At 36.9% G+C, this 24,882-nt stretch overlaps 1 protein-coding gene across 4 annotated transcripts; it reads right to left on the reverse strand.

Moving 5' to 3' along the window:
• Nucleotides 1-4,709: 4,709 nt before the first annotated feature.
• LOC117924371 (nucleolar protein 14) lies at nt 4,710-24,882 on the reverse strand. 4 transcript variants are annotated; one of them, XR_004652765.1, is made up of 16 exons: nt 24,576-24,877; nt 24,347-24,481; nt 23,628-23,790; nt 14,501-14,583; nt 12,769-12,828; nt 12,445-12,657; nt 11,919-12,047; nt 10,580-11,278; nt 9,925-10,117; nt 9,629-9,822; nt 7,447-7,551; nt 7,123-7,262; nt 6,609-6,887; nt 6,385-6,514; nt 6,197-6,339; nt 4,710-5,328 (listed from the first exon to the last, which is right to left on the reverse strand). XR_004652765.1 is itself a non-coding variant. In XM_034842994.1 (14 exons), the coding sequence occupies exons 1-14, from the start codon at nt 24,798-24,800 to the stop codon at nt 6,250-6,252; spliced, it is 2,883 nt and encodes a 960-aa protein (XP_034698885.1). In that variant the 5' UTR covers nt 24,801-24,876; the 3' UTR covers nt 5,756-6,249. The 4 variants fall into 4 exon arrangements, 2 of the variants coding, with proteins under 2 accessions (XP_034698885.1, XP_034698896.1); XR_004652763.1 differs by having other exon boundaries at nt 6,197-6,514; nt 24,576-24,875; XM_034842994.1 differs by lacking the exon at nt 4,710-5,328 and having other exon boundaries at nt 5,756-6,514; nt 24,576-24,876.

The following is a 24,882-nucleotide window of genomic DNA, read 5'->3' on the forward strand; positions in this document are numbered from 1 at the left end:
TTGCTGCCACCACTTGAGGTGTGTCATTTTCCTTTGGTTCCGGGAACGGTGCCAAGGTAGGATCAAGGATGTAGAAAATCTTGAGTGCTGTGAGAAGGAATCTCACCTTGTCTTGCCACTTAGTGAAGTTGGAACCATCAAAACGATCCAACCTCACAAGGTCTTGGTTCATAATCTTGATAGTTTCTCCTTCCATTGAAAATAGAGTCTTTGATTATTGGAAAATTTGGATACAATGGAGAAAAGAAACACTCTCAAACACTCACTTTGATATAATATAACTCTCAAAGTTACAAAATAAGAACAAGAAGAAGAAGAACACAAGAAAGGCTCAAACAAGTTCTTGGAACTTTGTCCAAAGACTCTATTTCCTCCCACTTCTAGAAATCTTTAGGGAACTAATGGAAATAGTCTTGGGATTGATCAAGCCTTTTTCACTTTTCTGCATAAGATTTCAAAAAGAAGAAAAGTCATATATAGCACTCTTAGGGTTGGAAAAGGTTACAAGGATGAGAAAAACTCATTGTCTTCCTCAATCTTTTCATCTTTGTAACATTCAAAAAATTAAATCATATGTTTAATTCACACATTAAACATGATTTAATCTCAAATGTGTAACTCTCTTACACTTAACCTCTTAAATTTTATAAAGTTACAAAGATGAGAAGACTCATTGTCTTCCTTAACCTTTCAAGTTTTGTAACATTTCAAAACTTAATCATGTGTTTAATTCACACATTAAAAGTGTAACCCTTCTTACACTTTATTTTCAAAAGTTATTTTTTTTAAAAGTGTAACTCTTCTTACACTTTATTTTTAACTAACAATATATATATATATATAACACTTAGTTTAGAAATGAATCATTCTCAGTTACAATGTCTGCAAACGAAGAACATCTCTAATACCAACTGCTGTGAATATTCAACCTATGCGAGGGAAAATAGTGGGTTACAAGTTACACCTACGATTTGAACCACTTGATGTATGAAGACCATTTGCGCTTGTTAGGTCACCAAGTGCCTGTTGTCCATTCCATGCCATCCCAAAATCCCAAGACTGATCAATCTTTAGCAAGATGGATCCAAAAGACAATCCACAAATTTAAGATATTAAACATAATGGAAAGGAACCCATTATGAGACAGCATATGTGGGACTTCTTTCCCTAAAATAAACCTATCACCTTCACCGAATAAAGCTTCCCTCAAACCTATATGCTTTCTCCATTTCCTTTTGATAAATAGATAATCCTTGAGCAGGAAGGAAATGAAAGCAATTATGATAGCCACCCAAAAGCCAAAAATGGAAGCTCTTTAGGGAATCTTCCAATAACAGGAGCAAAAATTGCACCATGTATGAGAGTGGCTTCACGATTAATCACCACTGTTCCATGACAGGAAGCGATTGACGAAAAGACCTAGCAAAAAATAATAGCTGAATCAACAAATGTATTATATGAAACATAAAAAACATTGCCAATATTACTAAAACTAGACCTCAAATTAGAGACAACTATTATACATTCAGCTGAAGACGGTAAACTACTTCTAACTAGGAAACAATACCATTTCTTAACTATAAAAATAAAGGATTCATCCATTAACTGAATCACAGAAACCACAAGATTGGACCAATAAAATCTATGAAAGCTTGCTATAGCCTCCATTCTTAATTTATGAGCAAAGCACACAGTTAAACAACTAATTTCTGTCCAGCAGCAAAAGTACAGTTCAAAGTTTCATACCTCTTCTAGAACAGAAACTAAATGACAATGATTTCACCAGTAAATGTTCAGACAAAATTCATAAAACAGAATGCTCAACCAAAACCTAGACGTACAATAATAACATCAACAAATATCACCGACAGGCCATTTGATATATCCCAACAACAGAAGTTTCCTTTATCGGAGGATTTATTTCCATCAACCCGACAGCATTATTTGGGACAAGAAAAAATTTCTCAAGGGAGGTAGGAGGGAATAAACTTCCATCAAACAGACAGTCATTTCCAGTTCGGACAAATATGAATTTCTCATAACAAATGGAGAGAGGGGGAGAGAGGAATGAATTTCTAAATAATAAAAAAATCGTTGGACCTATTCTTAAAGAACATTTCTGGTTCTCAAAATCGAAAAGAATCGAGTATTCTATGAAATGTACCAATTTTGGTTGATTTTTAGAGACTATTAATTTAAGGACGCGAATGAAAGTTTTTTTTTTTTTTTTTCATTGAGCAACGTTCTTCTCACTGGATTTTCGTGCCAAGAAGATATTAATGAGATAGCTGTAAGTTTTTACTATTGATTTAAAATTAAATGAAACGTTGGTGATGCCTGCAATGCATTCATCCTCCTTTTCATTAACTCGTGTTACTTGAAAATTTTGCCTTGTCCGACAACAAGGAAGTAAAATTTTCTGATATTCCCATTTCCCAGGTAATTTGCGTAGCCCTGGTAGCCCATCGAGTATTTGGGGGGAAGAAGTGGTCCTTGAGTTCCCTTTTCAATCTGGGGACAAGCAAAGTTTCTCATGAGCCTGACCTCCTCATGGTCTGAAACATGAGCAGCTCCATATCACACACTGCTTCTCCAGAATTTCGCAGAAGCTCCGACACATCATTCTGGAAGAATTGGTCCAAGCCCTCTTCCAATCTTGTTGCAAGTTTCCTTTGGTCAATCACATAATGCCATTTGCCATGCTTTTTCACGCTTTAATACATGAAAAATGTATTGATTAAAATGAGGCAGAGCTGCAGACTAGCAGTATTTAACTTCGACTATCCTATAAATCAAAATGCTCAATTTATAACAATGGTATTCCTGCCGAGTCCCCAAGTAATAGATACAATAGCAGCCTATCATGGAAGATGTAAACAATCTTCATTAGAAAATTGAAAATATAAAATAAGCATAAACAAACATTATCATCTGGCAGAACAAGAGACGTTCTTCACCCAATCTTTATTCTTTAGCAGCATCACATGATGTTTCTACCCAAACTTCCATAATTACTGCACAAGAAATTTGGAGTGTGCCTTTTCTCCCGAATCCCAACCACCCTAATCAAATCGCAACAGCTTCATTTATGTTCTGGCCTCCTTCGTTTAGGGACAAATCCATGTTTTTCTTTATATTCTCCCAAAGGTAATAATTTAATGGGACTAGTATATTGTTAACTGCTTCTCAATAAGATTCAAAGAAAGAAATAAAAATCAGAGGAAACACATAAATTAAAGAAAACATATATGTATTACAAAGACACATAAAAATATATGGATGGAAGGACTGAAAGCTGAAACCTTTAATTCTACCATTCCAATGAAAACCCCTGTGGGCCTATCCCATCCAGATTCCAGACATATATAGAAAGAGAGAAGGCCTAGCGAACATGTATTCGGTCAGCGCGAAGGCCGCGGAAATAGCCTCTGGGGTCACTCTCGAAAGGAGGCCTAGCCATCCTATAATCTCTACCAGGAGCTTTCATCATCTTAACCCCCCTCCTCCCACGGCAGCAGCCACAGCAACAATAGTAGAAGACGACAAGGACTAAACCCAGTATGAGAAAAGGTGCCCCTACTTGTATCCAATGACGCAGCTTTTCTCCCCTGGAGTCTGGTGGAAACACCTTGTCCACCTCATCGACCAAATACCCACCAAAGTTCTCTAGTAACACCAGCAACTCCTTCAGCTTCTCCACCACAAACTTCATTACGCTTTCTGCTCCCATCTCTTTCTTTCTTTCTGTTGCCCTCTCTCGCTTTGTTCTTCTCCCTTAAATGAAGATAAAGGCTAATAATGTAGTGGGTAGTGGCCCAGTGGGTAGTGGGTGGTGGGTGGGGTAGGGACAAGTAATATTGAGTTTTTTTTTTTTTTTTTCTCCGCTTTATCTCATAGGGTGTATGAGAGAGGTAATGTGTCGGATACATAGGTACCATTTTCTTTACTTTTTCACTTTTTTTTCCTTTTTCTTTTCAATTCTAAAGCAAACGCTTGTTCATTGATCGATGCCTTCTAGCTGTAAAACAAAGTCTTCTTCAAAACGAAGTCTTCTTCACAGGTCTTTGTTTATCATTTTTTTTTTAATTTTTAAATAGTTTTTGTAGAATATCGCGACTTGCCTCTCGACAATAAAATCATTTTTAAAAACTTAAATATAGAATATAAAAATGCTACACTCTTATATACAACATAAAAATTTATAAAATATTTTTTATGTTTTTAAATGTTGATAAAAAATAAAAAATAAAAAATAAAAAAACCTTTACAAAAATAACTGAAAATATTTTTAAATTGTTTTAAAAATTAATATATTTTCACAATAAATCCTAAAATACTATTTTTTATTAAAAAAAAAAAAAAAGTATTAAGCATGCTTTCTCAATTAAATAAAACATTTTTTTAATTTCTCAAAATCATTTTCGATAATTTAAGATTTTAAAGCACTACATATCGTCACATGGGAGGGTTCCTTTAGAAAAACTAGTTAAACGATTAGGCCATTTTCTTAGCCCGAGAAAAAGTGCATGTACGCCCCCCTTTTCTTACTGGGCAAGCAATACTCCACTCACCACCCCTATATTTTTTCCAATATTCTCGATGTCGCGTACTGATTTCCTAGTAATGGAGGATGTCAAAGCTGATCAAACCCGCAAGCACTTGACATTACTGATTTCCTAGCAATGAAGGCGCTTTTAAGCATTATTAGGTGCATTTTTAATTCTTTTCAAAATCACTCTCTTAGTTTAGCCATTCTCAGTTACAATGTCCGGAAACGATGAACATCTCTAATACGAACTGCTGTGAACATTCAACCTAAGCGTCGGAAAATAGTGGGTTACAAGTTACACCTACGATTTGAACCACTTGATGTATGAAGATATTGCAGGACCCCCTCTTTGCGCTCGTCAGGTCACCAAGTGCCTGTTGTCTCCAGTTCTTTGGGGAATCTTAAAATCTCAAGACTGATCAATCTCTAGCAAGATGGATCCAAAAGCTAATCCACAAATTTAAGATAATAAACATGATGGAAAAAAATTAACCCATTGTGAGACAGGATATGTGGGACTAGCTCTTAAGTTCTTCCCTAGAATAAACCTATCACGTTCACCGAATAAGGCTTCCCTCAAACCTTTTGATGATGGATAATCCTTGGGCAGGGAGGAAATGAAAGCAATTAAGATAGCCAGCCAAAAGCCAAAAATGGAAGCTCGTTAGGGAATCTTCAGATAACAGCAGCAAAAATTGCACCATGTATGAATGGCTTGACGATTCTTCACCACTGTTCCATGACATGGAAGCAATGCCAGGAGCAATTGACGAAAAGACCTAGCAAAAATTAATGGCTAAATCAATTAAGGTAATATGTGCAACATAAAAAGCATTGCCAATATTACTAAGACTTGACCCAAAATTAGATGAACTATTATACATTCAGCTGAAGATGGTGAACCAGCTTCTAACTAGGAAACAATACCATTTCTCAACTATAAAAATAAAGGATTCATCCATTAACTCAATCACAGAGGTGACAAGATTGAACCAAAACCGAGCATGATTAACATAAAAAAATCTATGAAAGCTTGCTGTAGCCTCCATTCTTAATTTATGAGCAAAGCACACAGTTAGACAACTAATTTTAGTTCCAGCAGCAAGAGTAGAGTTCAAAGTCTCACACCTCCGGATTCTAGAACAGAAACTCAATGATAATGATTTCACCAGTAAATGTTCAGACAAAATTCATAAAACAGAGTGCTCAACCAAAAACTAGACGTACAATAACATCAACAAATATCACTAACAGGCCATTTGATATAACCCTCCACAAAAGAATCCCAACAACAGAAGTTTCCTTTATCGGAGGATTTATTTCCATCAACCCGACAGCATCACTTGGGACAAGAAAAAATTTCTCATGGGAGGTAGGTGGGAATAAACTTTCATCAAACAGACAGTCATTTCCAGTTCGGACAAATATGAATTCTCATAACAGGTGGAGAGACAGAGAGAGAGAGGGAGGGAGGAATGAATTTCCACTAAACCAACAACATTGTTTGCATTATTTGGGACAATAATGAATTTCTCATGATAGTGAATATTCATGAGAGATGTGTAGAGAGAAAGAGGAATGGTGCACTTGAACACGAAAACACTAAAAACAAAAGGGATCAGGCCTACCAATAAATGTGAGTATTACCTTAACCTTGAAGACTGCAGAAGCAAAGTATTACAAACATTAAAAAGCCAGTTTCATCTCCTTCTCTTCCTGCCTTTTCCCAATTGTCCAGATTTGAAAGCATGTTCTTGTTCTTGGAGAAATGCCCTTGCCTTCCCATACTTCTCCGCTCTTTCTTCTTCCTGCATTGCCTTATCCCTTTTCTTTACCTCAAATAAGAAATAATTATCTTTACGTAGTTCACGAGCTGCCCCCTTAGCTTCCTGTTTTATAAGTTTCTTCAATTTTCTCTGCTCAGCCCGTTCACGATCTGGATCATAGTCTCTACCCTTAACAAAGCTGCAAAATAGCATATATCATTAAGACTCACAGATCATTCGTAGTAGCATTATCTCAACAAGGTAAAATAACACATTGAAAGAAAGTAAATTACTTCTCCTCAAATTTTGGATTGAATAATTTGATAGGCACTGGCTTTTGTTTCCGCATTTGAAGTGGTTGACGCAGCATATGGTGTTCATGAGTTTTCTCCTTAATAAGCACTTCAACACCTCTAATTTTCTCCTTTAATGCATTGGGCATGTTTTCCTGTTCTGCCAACGCAAGTAACAATGTTGATATTGGCAAGAAAATTTCAGGAAATGAATTGTATCCTCCATAAATATCAACAAATCCTTGTAGAGTTTCAATGATGGATACCAGCACACAAGCCCTGCAAACAAAAGGCACACGTTTCACCAAACATTAAGCTGTCTCCAAAGAAGGGTATTCATGGAGAACAACAGTGCAGGCTCATATATGCTATTTTAAATAAAATCAATCAGTGATTACACAAAATAGGATGTTTGTTGATAGTCAGGACATCAACATAGGCCATCCTACCACCCCACACCATACAATAATGCATCATCAATAACAATTAAAAAAATTTCAAAGAAAATGCTGACCTGAAATTATCTGAGCTGAAAAATGAAGAGCCCTCTGGCATGGCCATGAGTGTGAGGAAATCCAGAGGACTAAGATCATCTACATGTCCTCGTATTGCCAACAGGGGCTTGAGCGTTTTAAGTTCCATGAAAAAATAAAACTGTCATACAGTAAATGAATAGTGGTCATTTTTTCTTCATGCAGCCATATAAGTGTGCTCATCATCAGGTATAGTTGCAAGCAAGTGCAGAAAGAAAGAAATAAAATATGCAAGCAGAACTTTTGGTGGCATCTATATTGAGGACTGTGCTATATAACTTGGATAACAAAAACTGAAGTGGTACCTGAGAATCCTGAGATAATTTTGAGTTTCCATCCAAAGCAACCATTAACAAAGTTCGGAGAAACATTATGGCTTCAGGACAGAACTTCCGAGATTGTTTAACAACCTGCAAAATAAAAATATCAAGTCCATAACCTCCAACTAAAAACTTATGAAAGCAAGTCCATAACCTGCAACTAAAAACTTATAAAAGTAAAGATAAAATAGAAGTTTCAAATATGCCAGACAATAAATTAACAGCATGCAGTTCAATATCATTGGACAGAATTGAAAGGAACAAGCTAAGAGCCAAAAGGATGAGTTCAAGTTTGGGCTTCCAGCACTTGAGCACACACACACAAAAGTCGCAAAGAAACTCTCTTACAAATAGCTCTCTTACTGTCTCAAAATAGCCAAGACAATTGACTAGAGGCAAAACAAAGTCAGCCAATAGCAAGCACCTGTGTTCTCCACCTGTTTTTCCATTTATTTTACTAATCACTATAATTTTGGTTTTTTCTTCATGAAAAATATATATATACATATATATATATATATATATATATATATATATATATATATATATATATATATATATATATATATATTCTTCATTGCCTGCTTGCCGAAATGCCCTGATCCTCATCTTCACTTGCATTTAACACGATCCAAGTACACACTTCTCTTTTTCTCACCCAGCAAATTTTATACATACTCCTTTCTTTCTTTGTATCTAACTTTCAATTCAAAATATCATATATCTTTAAATTGAGAATCACTTATCATCTCCTTAGCTTCTTCTTTCAGCCAATATGTATACTTTTAAAGAGTTCTTCATCCATAAATGCTTCTAGAACTTTTTAACATGCTTCTTTTACATAATGAAATCCATCATCAGTTCAACACCACTGGCCTCCATGGGTTACCAGTACCCCTTGGCTCCTATTAAGGGAAGGTCCAAGTTCTTACTCTCTTAAGGGTGGGCTTCTCTTCTACAACCAAGACCAAACACCCAAAGAGTAAAACAATATAGAAGTGAAAAATAAAAACAAAATAATGTCCTTCAAAATTCACTATGAAAGGGTCACCTGCTTTCTTCCAACATCTAAAATCTGTGATGACTAAGTGGCTCTAGAATCCTCTTTTAGAAGGATAGTAGGAGGATTCTCCTTTCAATTTCTTGATTTGAACTGAAAATTAGGTAATCATGATCACTTCTAAAAATAATAATAGCCATCCACAATCAATCAAATTCATAAATACATTATATTAACATGTGAGAAAAAAGTAATTTGCATTTTAAAATGCACAACTCTGCAGATCTTTACCCCTTAGGTAATATGCTTCAAAAGGGATGGCTAAAGAGAGCTCCCTGCCCTAGTCTTTCCATGTTTTTTTATATTATTGACATTGAAACGATAGATCAGCTATTTCATATCAAATTAGAAGGTTTTTTCCGAATGTAGTACTGGCCTTGCCCAACAACTTTTAGTTATCCTGACCTCTCCTAGTCATATCTCAGAGTTGCGCCTGCTCAAGAAAAACTCATCTTCCTTGAGGTAGCCTCAGAGTAGGGCCTCCAAATTCCAGCCTTATACATGATTTCTTTTATAAACAATGTCTAGAAGACATAATAGAGTTATGCTTAAAACAAATCCCCCTAGAAAAGAAAAAAAGAAAAAAAGAAAACAGGAACTCTCAAATTCTCTCGTTTGGCTTGTTATGAAAAATAGGTAAGAAAATAAAATAGAATTAGAATTAATTAAACAATTATACATTTTTTCAAAATCTTCAATCTCTATATAAAAAAAGATAGAATTGGTGAAGGATGATGCAAAAAAACAAAAACAAAAAAACATCTCAAGACATGTGTAATAGCAAAAATACAAATAGTAGCAGTAAACAAAAGTAGTTCACCATACTTCAAAATGGCAGTTTTGAATAAGTTATAAAGAAAAAAAGGAATCAGCAGAGTAACCAAATTAGAACTTTTCAATAACAGCTGGGATTTGGAAGTATATGCCAGAAGCAGTTGGGCACCTTCCATCACCGTTTTCTACTCCAGAACATGTTGCTCAGTGTCCAAGAACAGATTATGGAAAAGACATAATGCTTCTGTACCACAATTAGTGCGTAACTTGCCCCTAAACTTCCCATTTGGATACCAAAGGAAAGAAATAGCATGCAGTTTAACGTTCACATACCGAGAGAACCATGGAGCACAAGAAACAACCAATGGCAATATCATAACCAGATAAAATAGGACAACGCATCAGATATTCACACATCAACAGTGTAGCTGGGGTCATGACAACATGACGAAAGTCAGAGCATGGAAATATCATCGACCAGAGTCTCAGGAGAAATAATGTTTTCAAAGAAGGCCAACTACTCTTCTCTGCAAGCATTAAACAAGTGGTATAAGTATTGGAGAAAAACTTCATCAACACTAAGTATGCAATAATAAATGGAAAGAATCCAACAACTTTAATATGCTAACCTGGGATTTTAATTGCCTCACAGAATTGCATTCTAGTCCGTAATATCCGTTGACGAGCACATATTGCTGCAAAGTATGGGATCTCCACACTTATCTCCATTAATGGCTTGACCAGCAAATTCAATAGCTTGAAATTTAATGGCTTTTTATTTGCCAAGACAGCAAAATATTGCAATAATACACCATAAAATACCTGGAAAGGAACAGATGTTTTAATTCCACTTCAGCAATACTGATAAAGATACGAGTTTGTTAACAACATAGTCTGTAAATTTTAAAAAGCAAGGCCCAAATATAAAGCTCAGAACCATGTTTAACTTTTATAAAGTAATGTGATTGAAGCTGAATCCAATAAATAGTCAGCAGCTTTACAATCTAACCAGAAATCCCATTTATAGAAGTGTTTGTCTTCTTCCAAAACTCAGTGCTCGTTCAACTATGTCAAAACAACTAAGTTGACTACTTGATTGGTGAGTGTGTGAGCACTAAAAATATTATATCATGTTCCTAAAAGCTATCAACTGAAGCAAGATCAGATCTAACACACCTCAACTTCAGTTAGTTTCCTGTTTTGTTTTAGAAAGAAAATGCATTTTCACAAAATACAATAGAACCAGAATCAAATTGCAAACAAAAGTAGCCGAAAAAGTCATACCTGCATTTTCTTCCGATTCTCTACTGCAAGACTGATTGCATTGTTTATACGAATTCGATGAATTATCTCAACAATGTCAGAATCAGAACAATTCTCCAACAACATGCACAATTCTTCCAAACTGGTTGGAGCTTTAATCACGTAAGGAATGGAATATTGTTGAGACAAAGGATGTTTAACATTTGTTTTTATTTTCTTGGCATCTAATGAATCAATATTGTTTCTATTGATTTCTGCATTACCACTATCTTTTGCCTTTTGATGGATTTTCAGAACCATCTCTTCCTCCTCATCATCTTCTTCTCCTTCTTGTTCACCTTCTTCATCTTCCTCACCTTCCAAATCTGTACTAAGTTTGTCATCATCACTCTGTTCCCAGTCCTTCAAGGAAGAAGTCATTTCGCAATTATCATTATCTTTTTCAAAACCTTCATCATCACTCTCATTCTCAGGACTTTCTGATTCCTCGGAAGATCCATAATCTTCCGTTTCAAGCTCATTTGTATCCTTTCTGTCAAGAACCTCATAAACCCAGCCCTTCTTAGACTCTGGCAGCACATCAAGAGAGAAGGAATCACCAAGATCATCCCCAGAAATAGATCTTAGCCTCTGGTTAGATGCTTCAACAGCATCTTCACGTGAATCACCTTCTTCATCACTGGAATCATTAGGAGCAAGCATTCTCTTCTGACGCTCTTCCTGAAATTCCAACCATTATCAAATAATTAAGTATTTAAAGTTTAAAATTATAATGTCTAATATTTAGCTTCAATATGCATGTATACATACATACATACATAAATACACACACACACACTACCATAACAAGAAAGATGGAATTGCCAGTTGAAAAGGTGTTGACTACAATTCCGTCCATTTTCCCCTTAGATGTAAATGTACATTTATTCTAGTGAAAATTGTGGGTAGTTATTTTTTCTTCTTTTTCTTTAAAATTTTCAATGTGTGAAATTGATGCATAAAATCTAATCATCAAATTGAGAAAAAGAAATTGCCACTTAGAAATCAGAAGTTAGAAGACAACTGCTCACAATCTAGATTTTCATATCATAGACAAATGCAAACACCATTAGCATGCAAGTCTTTGTTTACAATAAATGTAATTCCAATGTAGCAAGTGATAAATATGAGGGAGCTCACACTGGCTCTGTCAAAATGATCATGTGTATCCCTGCGATAAACATGGGGCAAGACAGTATTATGAAGCTACCCTTTTCTTGTAGATTATGTGACAAATGTGGTAGGTACATCCACAAATACAGTACACCCATCATCCTAAAACTTCATACAATCTGATATTTTTTGTGTCTAACATACATACCTCCAGTCGCTCTAGTCGTTCTCTCTCCTCTTGGGCAATCTCTTCAGGCGTCTTTGTCCTGTCTGATGGACGAGCACGCATATCCAATGTCATCTCACCTATAAGTTTGTCGTAGGAATCAGGTTGTTCCTGTGATACATAACATGAAAATTTGTCAGTGAAAACACCACAAGAATTTTTATTTAGTTCTCAAAATTATGTAATTCATACATAAACAATTAGTTACAGCCAAAGAAACTAGACAGTCAAATAAAATATGAAAATGAATAATCAAGTAGATAAATAGCCTCCAATCAGTGATGAATAAATTGCCTGACATAGCACAGGAATAGAAACCCCTATTCAGAGAGCAAATATTGCATTATGACAAACAGAAACAAATTAGAGAAGCCAGCAGCCAGCTCAGATGGATATTTAAAAAACTCCAGAACTTCAAATTCTAGAATGTAGGACTCAACTGTGGTCAGTTTAGAAGCATCAAATCTAATAAATGAAAGCAGTCCCACGACCAAGAACTATAATATACCTGCTTAAAAGATTTTATGTGCTGCATAGCAGATACATCATCTTTCTTCATATATTCATTTGGAATGCTCTTGTTTACAAGAGCCTTTAAAGCATTCACTTTGTCTGGTCGAGTCAAAGATAATAATGCCTCAGACTGAACTAAGGATGTGAAGTTCTTATCCAATTCTTCCACCAAATGTTCATTTTCTTCTCTATCTTTTGCTTTTTGGGCCTGGCAAGAAATGAGGAAGAAGAAATAAAATAATAAAAAATTAAAATTGCAAGTCAGAAACTCAAGGCACGAGTTTGCAGTAGTTTCAATGGTACAAAAAGGGATCAGCACCTTGTAAAACTTGCTCTTTGAAATAATCTCCTCCATCACTTCCTTTTTGCTTTTGTGTTTCTGCATTTAAAAAAATTATAAAGATAATCCTTACTTTAAACCAAGTACAAGGCATAATGTCGATCAATGTGTGTGTGTGTTGCACAGGCATGAAAGATAGAAACAAACACAACATGAAAGAACTCAAGGAATCACAGGGTTAGAAGACTTAAGATGTGAGTTCACATCTAAAACAACTGTAATCAATTTCCTTACACCTGAAAATAGGTGTGTGCATGTGTGTGTGTGTTTGATTCAGATAATGATCCATTCCTAAAGCAGTTTAATCTTTTGTAGTCACAGCTCTTGGGCCTTGGGTTACTCAAAAGAGATATCTACCACAATGAAATGAACATAAAGTAAAATACCATAGAAGATAACACCAGCCAATCATAGAACCTATTGTCTGTAAAGAATGAAAAAAAAAATCCTTCCCTTACCCAACTGTAGTGAAGTGGCAGATATGAAACATAAACACTATATGTACAAGTTAAACCAAAAACTAGTGATGGAATGGGTTCAGATGAATGAGACTTAGTTGAATAAGGCTATAATAGTACATCGCATTGTTGACACCAGAATGAGCATAACAAAGAAGTAATTTCCTAGGTGAAGACTATAAACATTTCAAGACAATATCAAATTAAAATATCATACAAATGAAACTAAGTACAGTGAAAACAAGGAAACAAACTATTTGTTTAATATGCTAATCAAAACTATAAAAATTGGTGTGCATGAGTTACTATGAGAATACAATGTAGGTTTTGAATGGGTGCAAAAGTAAGTCTTAAATAGGACCTTTCCAACTTAAGTGGGGATACAAGAAAAAAGGCAAATGCTAGCCCAAACACATAAAAACAGGCATTATTCCAACATTCTTGTGGAGAAAGCATTTAATGGCATGTTCTATGGCAGAAATTTTTTGCCCTACTTTTGTATTTAAGTTTTGAATCATGTAATATGGCAAAATTTTGTGCCCTATTCTGCCATTTGAGTTTTGAATTCTTTTACTTTAGTTTACCAATGCTACTCAACCCACATGAGAGTGATGGTTGTCTTGAAATCCAATAAGAAACATGACATTGAAGGACATGATTCATGAATGATGTTCATATGACAAAAAAGAAAAAGGAAAAAAAATAGGAAATATAGTAAAACAATAAGAAATTGTTTTAAAAAATAAATGCATGTATACACATACACATATATGTACTGTGTACACAAACACACTTTTTTTTTTTTTTTTTTTTGATAACCAAGGAGCCTTCCATGGATAAGCCCTTAGGACTCTCCATGGGGACCCAAACCTCAAGGTGCCAACTACCCCGCAACAACCAATACTGAGTAAATTCAAGGTATCATTAGTGGAAGGATTTGAACCTAGGGCCATATGTCACTTATTAGGATCACACTTCTCAGTGTTCACCCTGACCAACTAGGCTACCTTGGCGGGTGTGTACACACACACACATATATATATATATATATATATTAAAAGTGATACGTTGGGGATGTTTTAAAACTCAAAGCAACCTCCCTAACTCTATGTTCTACCAGCTAATTATTTATGATTAAAACAGAAGTCAATAAATAATTCATGCTTCTTAGTCATATAAAAGTGTTTTAGAAAAGGACAGATTCCATATCTAGGATAATACACCAAAAAGCGAGAGAAAAGAATTGGCCTCACATTTTCCTCTCCCTCCATCAGACCCCTTTGTGACTGATTCTGCATATCATGGGCATTAACCTGTTTCAACAACGTTGGCTTTTCTGTAGATAAAAAGAAAAACACCGTAAGTCTGTAAATGTTGATATCAGAAAGGTCCCAAAAGAAACAAGAATCAAACACCAAGCTGCATTAACAACTATCACGAAACCAAATAGAGAGAGAAATTGCAAAATAGTAGCTTGTTAACTGACAAGGTACAGCTTCACTAATTGACAGATGTTCATTAGTTGTGCAGATCACAGGAAATCATACATGAGAACACCTTAACAGCAGAGATTAAGTAGAACAGCCTTTGCCAAATCACCCAGATAAATAAACTAATATGTAAAACCTGATGATACATTAGCTTTTTTTTATAGGCCTGATGATACATTAGTTTAATCACATAAAGGAAGAAAAGATGGAAAATATGGCAGATTCTATAGAATCCATACTGAACAAAATGTGGACAAGAAAGTGAAACATCCACATTTGGGCTGATGAGCTAATCTAAAGCGTCCATGAGGGCAAAGGACATCCTTAACTTCATGACTATGACTAGGAGGGAAGCCAACCTAAAGCCTAGCTTCACCCCTAGAACCTGGGTCTAAGACCCACTGACCCAGCCTCAAGCAAACCAAAACCTGGCCCAAACAGCCAGATGAGACCTGTGAAATCATGCCCAAACTTGGATTTCTCCATATTTCACCCCCAACCATGCAATCATTTGAAGCTCAGGTTAGTAATCATGTATGCAAGTTGGCAAATCATCATCTTGATGCCTATCCTGCTTTTCTTGCTATCTCTCATAATTTTAACAAATATTGGACAGCTCAGATTTAAGATTAAGTTATTTGTTCACTTGATATTGTCATACCAATTCATATTTACTCAAATGTTAGCACATAAACTTCTGCTTGTATGGCTTATTCTCTTAATCATCTTAACCTCCCCAATCCAAGCTTCATTCATCCTTTTGAAACTCCAAGTATTCAAATTCTAAGGTTACTAATTGGCTAATTATAAAGGTATTGACTAATTTTCTTCTTCTTTGAAATCCAAAATATATGCTTTCGGCATTAACTCAAACCAAAATCTCTCGTGCTTCTATGCTAACCTTTTTTTTTTTTTTTTTTGATAGGTAAACACATAGAAAAATTTTATATATAAAAAAAAAAAAGAGAAAAGGGTCCCCAAAGGCCAATCCACAGCATACAGGGAATATACAAGAAGCGTCTAAAGGTAAGAACAAAAAAAAAGAGGGGATACAAAAAATCTCATTAGCCCTCGTCTAAAACCCAACCAATCAAAAAAGTTGATTAAAGGTAAAAGTCCTTCATCTATAAACAACTTAGTCAAAAACCAAAAATTACATACAAAATAATTTATCTTTTGAATCGAAAGCTCCTCATTTTCAAAAGCAATCCTGTTTTTGTCCTTCCAAACCGACCAAAAAAGGCATAAGGGAGTCGTCATCCAAACCTTTCTACACTTCTTACCCACAAAGGAACCATGCCAACCAAGAAGGATCTCTTTAAACGACAAAGGGAGGACCCACATCACACCAAAGAGAGAAAATAATAACTCCCACAAAACCCTAGCCTCAGTGCAATGGATTAGAATATGATCAATAGACTCTTCTTCAACATAACAAAGGAAACATTTGTTGGCTATGGACCACCTCCTCCTTTTTAGTTGATCCAAGGTTAAAACCTTATCCCATGAAGCTTCCCATGCAAAAATGCCCACCTTAGTGGGAACATAAGGGCTCCAAATGATGCTCCTCATAAATGGTACTGCAGTTCTAAGCTTAAGAGCACTATAAAGGGACTTAACAGAAAATTTCCCGTCCTTAGTCACTTTCCATAGCACCCTATCCTCCATGTTAGTAACTAGCCTTTTTCCTTATATTGTCAAAAGGAACCTCTCCACCACCTCCCAATTATTGAAAGGCCTAGAGAATCGAAGATTCTAACCTCCCTCCTCACCTGTAGAGTCCCAAAACTCCGCTACCTACGCCTCTTTTGAAGCCGTGAAGGCATACAAAGAAGGGAAAGAATCGCCAATTAGTTCTCTCAAAGTGAAGAGTCATGAAACTTCGTGAAAAAGCTCATTACTTCATTCTTGATAATGTCCGAATAAAATTGCCAAAAAGCCATTGTGAACCCTTCTGAACCAAGAGCTTTATCCCCACACAAACTGGAGAGGGCTGAAAAAACCTTTTCCTCATAAAAAGGTTCCTCAAAGGACCTTGACTCTTCACTATCCAAATCAGAAAAAGACAATGTGCTAATACTACGTCTCCAATCCCCTTGCTTTAACAAGATGCTCTAAAGGGCATTAACCATACCCTCCTTTATCTCAACTTCTCAATTAATCTTCTTCCATTCATTTTTTATTTTATTTTATTTTTTTTTTTGATAAGTAAAGAAAATTCATTTATAAAGAGACGCCAAAAGAGCGACACTAAGTATACAACCTATGCAAGGTATACAAACCTATACACCCACCATCAAAAAAGCCAAAGACAAAGAAAGAGACCCAAGCACCCAAAAGGCCAAAAAACCTTACAATGATCCCAACCAATCTATAAAATTCACCAAAGTTTGGGGGCATTCTACTATAAACAGCTTTGCCTCAGACCAAAGAGAGCATAAAAAGGAATATTTCAATCTCTGTATTGATATGTCATCATCCTTGAAAGCTAAACGATTTCTCGCCTTCCACACCGTCCAAAAAATATGAAGGAGAGCCGCTTTCCACACCTTCCTGTGTTTCTTGCCCACAGAAGAGATCTGCCAACTAAGTAGAGTCTCTCTAACTGAGCACAGCAACACCCAAGACACCCCAAACAAAGAAAAAAGCAACTCCCATAAGACCCTTATTTTTGAACAGTGAAGAAGCAGATGATCTATGGTCTCCTCCTTTTCCATACACATGAAGCATCTATTTGCCAATGACCATCCTCTTTTCTGAACAAGATCTAGGGTTAGCGCCTTACCCCATGCAGCCTCCCACGCAAAAAAACTGATTTTGGGTTGTACCCACACCATCCAAATGCAACTAGATGGAAAAGAAGTAGGGCAGTCCGCTTCTAGAGCAAGATATAGAGACTTGGCCGAAAAAATGACGCTCTTCATTTCGGTCCAAACAACCGTATCATCTATGTCTCCAAGGACTCTCTTCCCGTGAAGATACCCCAAAAATAATTCTGCCTCCTCCACCTCCCAATCGTTTAGGGCTCTTGAAAAACAAGGGTTCCACCCCCCCTACCCCCCTGCATCAAGGGATCCCAAACATCCGCCACCCAAGCTTCCTTCTCGATCGATAAGGCAAAGAGGGAAGGAAACGACTCACACAGAGGGGCATCCCCACACCATCTATCCCTCCAAAACCTCACCCTCCTCCCATTGCCGACACTAAAAGAAGTCTGCGCACCCACCAAATCCCAATCCATCCTTATTCCTTTCCAAAGCCCAACGCCATGCACCTCTCTCACTTCCTGAGTGCGCCAACCCCCTCTATCTTCCCCATACTTCCCTCTAATCACTTGATTCCACAAAGCCTCTCTCTCGTTTGCAAAACGCCAATTCCATTTAGAAAGAAGTGTCTTATTGAGAATGGAAAGGCATTTGATCCCTAAACCCCCGTTCTTCTTGCTTAAGCACACCACCTCCCATCTTACTAAATGTGGTTTTCGCTCCAAATTGCCACCGCCCCAAAGAAAATCCCTTTGGATTTGCTCTAGTCTTCGTCTAACTGAACTTGGTAATCTCAAGACAGACATAAAGTAAATGGGAAGATTTGACAAAGTACTTCGGATCAAGGTTGCTCTTCCTCCCTTAGATAAGTATTGTCTCTTCCACATAGTCAATCTTTTGCGGAAGCGCTCTTCCACTCCATCCCACACTGCCACTGACTTAAATGGAGCACCCAAAGGAAGACCCAAATAAGTGGACGGGAGACTACCCACTTTACATCCAAAGTCCAAGGCGAGATCATCAATATCCACTACCCTCCCTACTGGAATGAGTTCACTCTTCTCCAAGTTAATTCTCAGCCCCGAAACAGCCTCAAACCACATTAGTAGCCAACTTAGGTAAGTCAACTGATCTTGGGAGGCTTGACAAAACACCAAAGTGTCATCGGCAAACAACAAGTGTGAAATCTGAATCCCACCTTCATTCCTTCCCTTCACCTCACAGCCCGAAATATAACCATTATCCACAGCCCTTTTAAGGAACGAGCTGAAAACCTCCATGGCAATCACAAAGAGGTAAGGCGAGAGAGGATCACCTTGCCTTAAACCCCTTGAGCTTTGGAAAAAACCCTTAGGCGTTCCATTAATCAACACAAAGAAACTTGCAGTGGATATGCACCCCTTGATCCACCCTAACCATTTCTCCCCAAAACCCATTTTCTGCATTACTGTAAGAAGAAATGACCAATCCACATTGTCATATGCCTTCTCTATGTCAAGTTTGCACAAGATCCCATTTTCATTGTTCTTTAGAATCGAGTCGATGGCTTCATTAGCTATTAGCACTGCATCTAGAATTTGTCTCCCCTCCACAAAAGCCCCTTGAGCCTTAGAAACCACCTTTTTAAGTCTATTGGCTAAAACCTTAGCCAATTACTTGTATAAGCTTCCCACTAAACTTATGGGCCTGAAATCCCTCAAATCCTCAGCCCCCATTTTTTTTGGGATTAAAACCAAAAAAGTTGTGTTTAGCCTTTTAACAAATTTACTATGTTCATGAAACTCCCTAAAGAATCTCAACACATCTTCCTTCACAAAATCCCATGCAAACTGCCAGAAAGACATTGTAAATTTATCAGGACCCGGGGCTTTGTCCCCACTACAACCTACTAGCGCACCGTGTACCTCTTCTTCCGTGAACGGCACCTCCAAAGCATCAGCATCCAAGTTCTGTAGCTGTTCACACTGCAGTCCAGCCAAAGAAGGGCGCCAGTCCCCCGGATTGGACAGCAAAGTTTTAAAGGCATTTACTATCCCTTCACTAATCCCATTCTCCTCCGACTTCCAAACACCATTAATTCTTATTCGTTCCATATTGTTTCTTCTCTTGTGGGCATTTGCCATCCTGTGGAAGAAACTCGTATTTCTGTCCCCTTCTTTCAACCACACTTCCCTTGACTTTTGTCTCCAAGTAACCTCTTCTAGAAGAACCCATTTTTTGTATTCTTCCCTCACCTCTCTTCTAGCCTCCATCTCTTCCAATGTCAGTCCGTTTGTCTTTTCCTTTGCATCCCAAAGCTGCATCTGATCCAAAGCAACATTTTTCCTATACTCCACCCTGCCAAAGACGTCTCTGTTCCACTCCTTCAGTTTAGAATTCACCACCTTTAGTTTTTCAACCAGAACAAAGCTTGCAGCACCATTAAAATTATCCCCCTCCCACCAGGCTTTCAATAAATCCTTAAACCCCTCCACCTTAAGCCACATGTTCTCAAATCTGAAAGGGGATGGTCCACTTCTCAAACCCCCTCCTTCTAATAGAATTGAGAAGTGGTTTGACACTGGTCTTGGAAGAACGTTTTGCCTTGAATGGCTAAAACGACAATCCCACCCCTCATTGACTAGGAATCGATCTAGTCTTGAAAGGGTCTGGTTATTCACCCCTCCACTCCAAGTGAAAGGACCCCCAAACAGAGGCAAGTCCTTTAACTATAATTCTTCTATTACATCTGTGAATCTTCTCATATTTGAATTAAAACTCCCTCCTCTGCTGCGCTCTTCAGGACTTAGGATAGCATTAAAATCACCAGCAACACACCACGGCCCATTCCAAAGGCTGTAGATGGCCCCCAACTCATTCCAAAGACTTTCCCTATCTCTCCTCTTAGTCGGACCATATACCCCTGTGAAGGTCCACGTAAAGCCATCCTCACAGTTTTTAAAATGGCAGGAAATCGAACATTCTCCCTTTACTAGCTTGATCATCTCCAGCACCCTATTATCCCATAACACCACTATGCCGCCAGCTGTTCCCCTTGAGTCCACAGTACCCCAATCTAAAAATCTCCCCACCCCTAAACTCCGAATAATCCCTCTTATCATCTCCTGTATTTTTGTTTCCTGCAAGCAGACCAAATCTACCTTGTTCTTCTTAATCAAGGTTTTAATCACCTTTCTCTTGTCACAGTTATTAGCCCCTCTAACATTCCAAGATAGAATTCGGATCTTCATTTGATTTTGGACGAACTGCCCCCCCCTTCTCCTCCAATGTAATTCACAGTCCATTCCAGCTTCCTCAATTCCCTTTCGAATTTTGAGGATTCTATTTTTCTCTTTTTCCTACCAACCAGGTTCCCCTTCTTCCCCTTCTGAAATTTTCTTTCTTTCATTCTTTTGAGTAGAAACAGTATCTCTCCTTCAAAGCCCTCCGTCGGCATCCCGAGGCATCGGCTAAACCTAGCCAAGCAGCTGGACTGCCAACACGGCTCGTCCTCTTCGATTTTCTCTTCCATATTTTCCTGATTGTCCCTTCCCACAACTTCCTCTGCCTCCTGTTCAACAGTCCTGATTGTCCATTCATTTTTTGTAGAAGACAATAAATTCCTTCTTCTTTGGGCATTAGCCATTTCATGGAAGAAGTTTGAGCTTTTTTCTCCTTCTTTCAACTATAATCCTTTTGATTTTTGCCTCCAAGAAGTCCCTGCCATGCTTGCCCACTTACAATCTTCCACTGCCTTTCTTCTAGCCTTAATGTCCTCGAGAGAGACTAGAATCTCTTTCTTTGGCATCCAAAAAACCAATCTGATTAAGGACAACTCTTTTATTCTTGGTGACATTCTGCAATCACCTCTCTATTCCAAACTTTGAGATCCTCCTTCAGAGCCTTTAGCTTGCTAGCAATGATGTGAGTACATGAGCCACTAAAATTATAGCCCATCCACGAATTCCTAACCAGGCCTTTGCAACCTACCACTTTCAGCCACATATTTTCAAAACAAAAGGGAGTTTTTCCACCCTTGATCCCTCCTCCATATAGTAAAATAGGAGCATGATTAGAAGTGGACTTAGGCAACAAACTTTGATATAGACATTGATTTGTTTGTCCATTGCTCCAAAAGAACAATTTTCTTTAGATTTTGTTAGGATTGTGAGCAATTTGCATAAGGAGAAAGGATAAGATGAATGAAAAGAAGTGGGTATAAATGGAAGATAAGAGCATATTTGGCTTTGTATTTATGGGCATTTTTGCTGTTAAAAAAATTTTAAATCAGGTGGTCTAGAGAGTCCCATGTTAGGATGTTTGCAAGAATTCATTTATGTTAAAAAAAACTTGCAATCCAACATGAAGGCACATAAAAAAATAAAAATAAATAAAAAAGGCAAAAAATCCAGAAAGGCAGAAACTATATAATACACCAGGAAACATAATGCTGACCTTAAAACCAACCTAACACATTAGGTCCATATTATAAGAAGAAAGTAGATATTGAGAAGAGCAAGGAAGGAATTGGAGATGAAGACAATTAAGGCCTAATTTGTATAATTGAGTGTGTTAGAGCAAACAAACCCCCAAATAGGTTTCGGGTTAAGCTGAAAACTGGAGGAAGAAAAAGACTGCTACCATCAGAATTCAGTGGCAATAATCACTGAAACTCAAAATATTTCTGCTGGTTTAGTGTAAATTAAATAATATCCTAATACATCTAATACAGACACACTTAATCATCTGTTTTTCTCAAAAAGGAACATGACAATTGCATATGGAAACCTCCTAAATTACATAATGAGTTCCGCATTTGAACACCCAATTAAGAGAGGTGACGAATTACTAATATATTAAGACTTAAAATCAATTCTCTTCATTATACTAAGAATAATGATAAGGGAAAAGCTTCAATTACTATCCTAAGACATAAAGGTCATGGGAAGGTTGCGGATGATTTCTGATGCAATATTGCTATTGCTCAAGGGGTTGCTGAAACTTGAAAGAATAAACATCTTGTGAATAGATGCATAATACATTTTTTTTTAATCAGAAACAAAATATATGTTGATAATAATAAAGTTGAAGAGAAGGATGAGAGGTCCCTCCCACAAAGTGCAAACCCTAACCAAAGTAAGAGTATACTCCTCCACTGTCCAGGAAGAAATACTAATAAAAGCATGTACAAAATATCCCAACAACCAAAATAGATTATTATCAATATATGCATGTACAAATAGATGCATAAATACATTACCTTCATCAGTTCATTAAAAACAATGATAAAAACAAAAAAGGTAAATTAACAGTGGACTTCAGCCACCCTCTTTTATATCAAATTCAACATTAAGTGGAATTCATCCTCAACCGCGCCTTTCTGTTATAAATAGCCAATATTTTATTAGTGTATCACAGTAGCAGCATCATAAACATTTTTTTTCCCCAAATTTCTATTAAAAAATCATGCTTGAGAACTTTTTCTTAATTGACAATATATATCAACAAAAAGCATTTTCATGCAAGAGAAGAAAGACTTTATTTGGGGTGCCTTCTTTTTTCCTTCTAATGATGATGAATAACCAACCAGATTCAATCATCAAATGAAAAAGCCAACAAGCCAATGGCATTCAGAGAGATTGCTCATCAAAAGTTTCAAATCATGGGTTTCAAAAGTTATAGGACCGATAATATGGAAGAACAGATAACCTTCCCAAAGACGAACATCCCAAGACACTAATAGCTTACAGAACTGGAGGAGATTGATCACATAGTTCAGCAGAAGTATTGCCAAAAAATTAAAAGAGAGAGAAAGTAACAACTCCTATGGAAGTTTTCAGTGCCAATCAAAGGCAGCTTCAGCTCCTCAGATTATTTTCTCTATTCCAGTCAGGGAACAGACAACAGGTAGGAGGACTCCAAAGACAACAGGTAAACCTAATAATGGTTAGCAATTGTGGTTTATCATCCTATATAGCATTCCCATAATTTTATACATGTCTTTAAATCCAAAAGCTACCACTAAAATCTTTTTTTTCATAGGAGACTAGAACCTATTTCAATACCACAAATGAATTAGACCACTGCAGTACAATCTACTTAGGGAAATTCAATATCATGCACAAAAGTAGGAAGTTCATACATACTCTCAGTTCCAGCTCCTTCTGCACCATCATCATCATCATCATCATCGGGCACTATTTCATCTTCAAAATCATCCCTTTCTGAAAATGAAGGAACTCCTTCAATTTCAAATTCATCTTCTTCTCCATCGGATAAATTATATTTGCTTTTCTTCTTCAGTTTCAACTATGAAAAGAAAAGGGAAACAAAAATAACAGATTATGAGATATAAGTCAACTAAATTGTGTCAAAATTTCAATAATTCTCTGTTGATTGCTGAAAAATGCAGGACTAGGAAACAATTCAAAACTTTGAATCTTTACTATTAATTAGGACTTGAAAAATCAAACACCTCCACTCAACCGTTTGATTTTGCTGTTCTTTTCCTACTATTCTTTCAGCAACCATTGAGATGAGTTAAGATTGGGCAAAGAAAAAGGAAAACCACAAACCATTGTTCAGCTGCCAACAAAACTGAAGAAAACAAATTCCTAAGCAACTAAAAAATCAAGTCTATTCAGCAAACATTAGCACAAATTTGAAAAGGAGTCAAGTTAATTATTGGACAATTTTGCAATCCCCAAATCAACAAAAGCCATTCTTTTTACAGGTTCAAATCAACAAAAACCATAACACACACTTTCCTCTTTCTTCTACTTTTCCCCAGTTCCTCAGCAACCAAACTGCAATCAAATCTGTCATGGAGACGTACAACAAACTAAAAAAAAGCACATAAAATTACCTGACGCTCACGCTGTGACCGCAAAATCGCCTTATCGAACTCCCCAAGCGCATCGTTTTGCTCCCCAATTCTCTTATCAAGAAAAACCGAAGACTTGGCGCTTTGTTCATACTCCTTCAACAGTGTGGCGTTCCTCTGTAAAAGGAGCAATTAAGGGAGAGAGAAAAAAAATCATCTATAAAACCGAAAACAATCAAAAGAAGTTGAGGAAGAGAGTTAAATATCGTGCCTTTTGGATGGCGCGAGATCGAGCCAAGCCGATACGCTTTTGTTCGCCTTTACGCTTCTTGCCAAGAATGTCGAACTTGGTCCGAGACCAAATGGTCTCGAAAGGGTTCGATTGGGGAGCTTTGAGCTTCATAGCTACGGAATTTGGAGCCGAATTCTTCATCTTCTTCTTCTTTTTATTCTTTTTAGCGTCCGTGGAACTGTGATTGGGCTTGTTCTTCGCCATTTGAATCTCAGCACGAAGGCAGACGGAACCTCTAGGGTTTTTGTGTCTGGAGGGTTTTGCAGGGTTTCTCGGCAAAATAAAT

The sequence above is a fragment of the Vitis riparia genome, chromosome 1, assembly GCF_004353265.1.
Source record: "Vitis riparia cultivar Riparia Gloire de Montpellier isolate 1030 chromosome 1, EGFV_Vit.rip_1.0, whole genome shotgun sequence".
In the NCBI taxonomy this organism is placed as follows: Eukaryota; Viridiplantae; Streptophyta; class Magnoliopsida; order Vitales; family Vitaceae; genus Vitis; species Vitis riparia.

What these genes read in the sequence shown, in the direction of transcription:
- LOC117924371 (XM_034842994.1), bottom strand. Translation starts at nt 24,800, where the DNA reads ATGGCGAAGAACAAGCCCAATCACAGTTCCACGGACGCTAAAAAGAAT. An exon ending in GGTCACAGCGTGAGCGTCAG is followed by an intron (nt 23,791 to 24,346) that starts GTAATTTTATGT and finishes TTCTTTTCATAG; the next exon opens with TTGAAACTGAAGAAGAAAAG. An exon ending in TGAGGCAATTAAAATCCCAG is followed by an intron (nt 9,823 to 9,924) that starts GTTAGCATATTA and finishes TAATGCTTGCAG; the next exon opens with AGAAGAGTAGTTGGCCTTCT.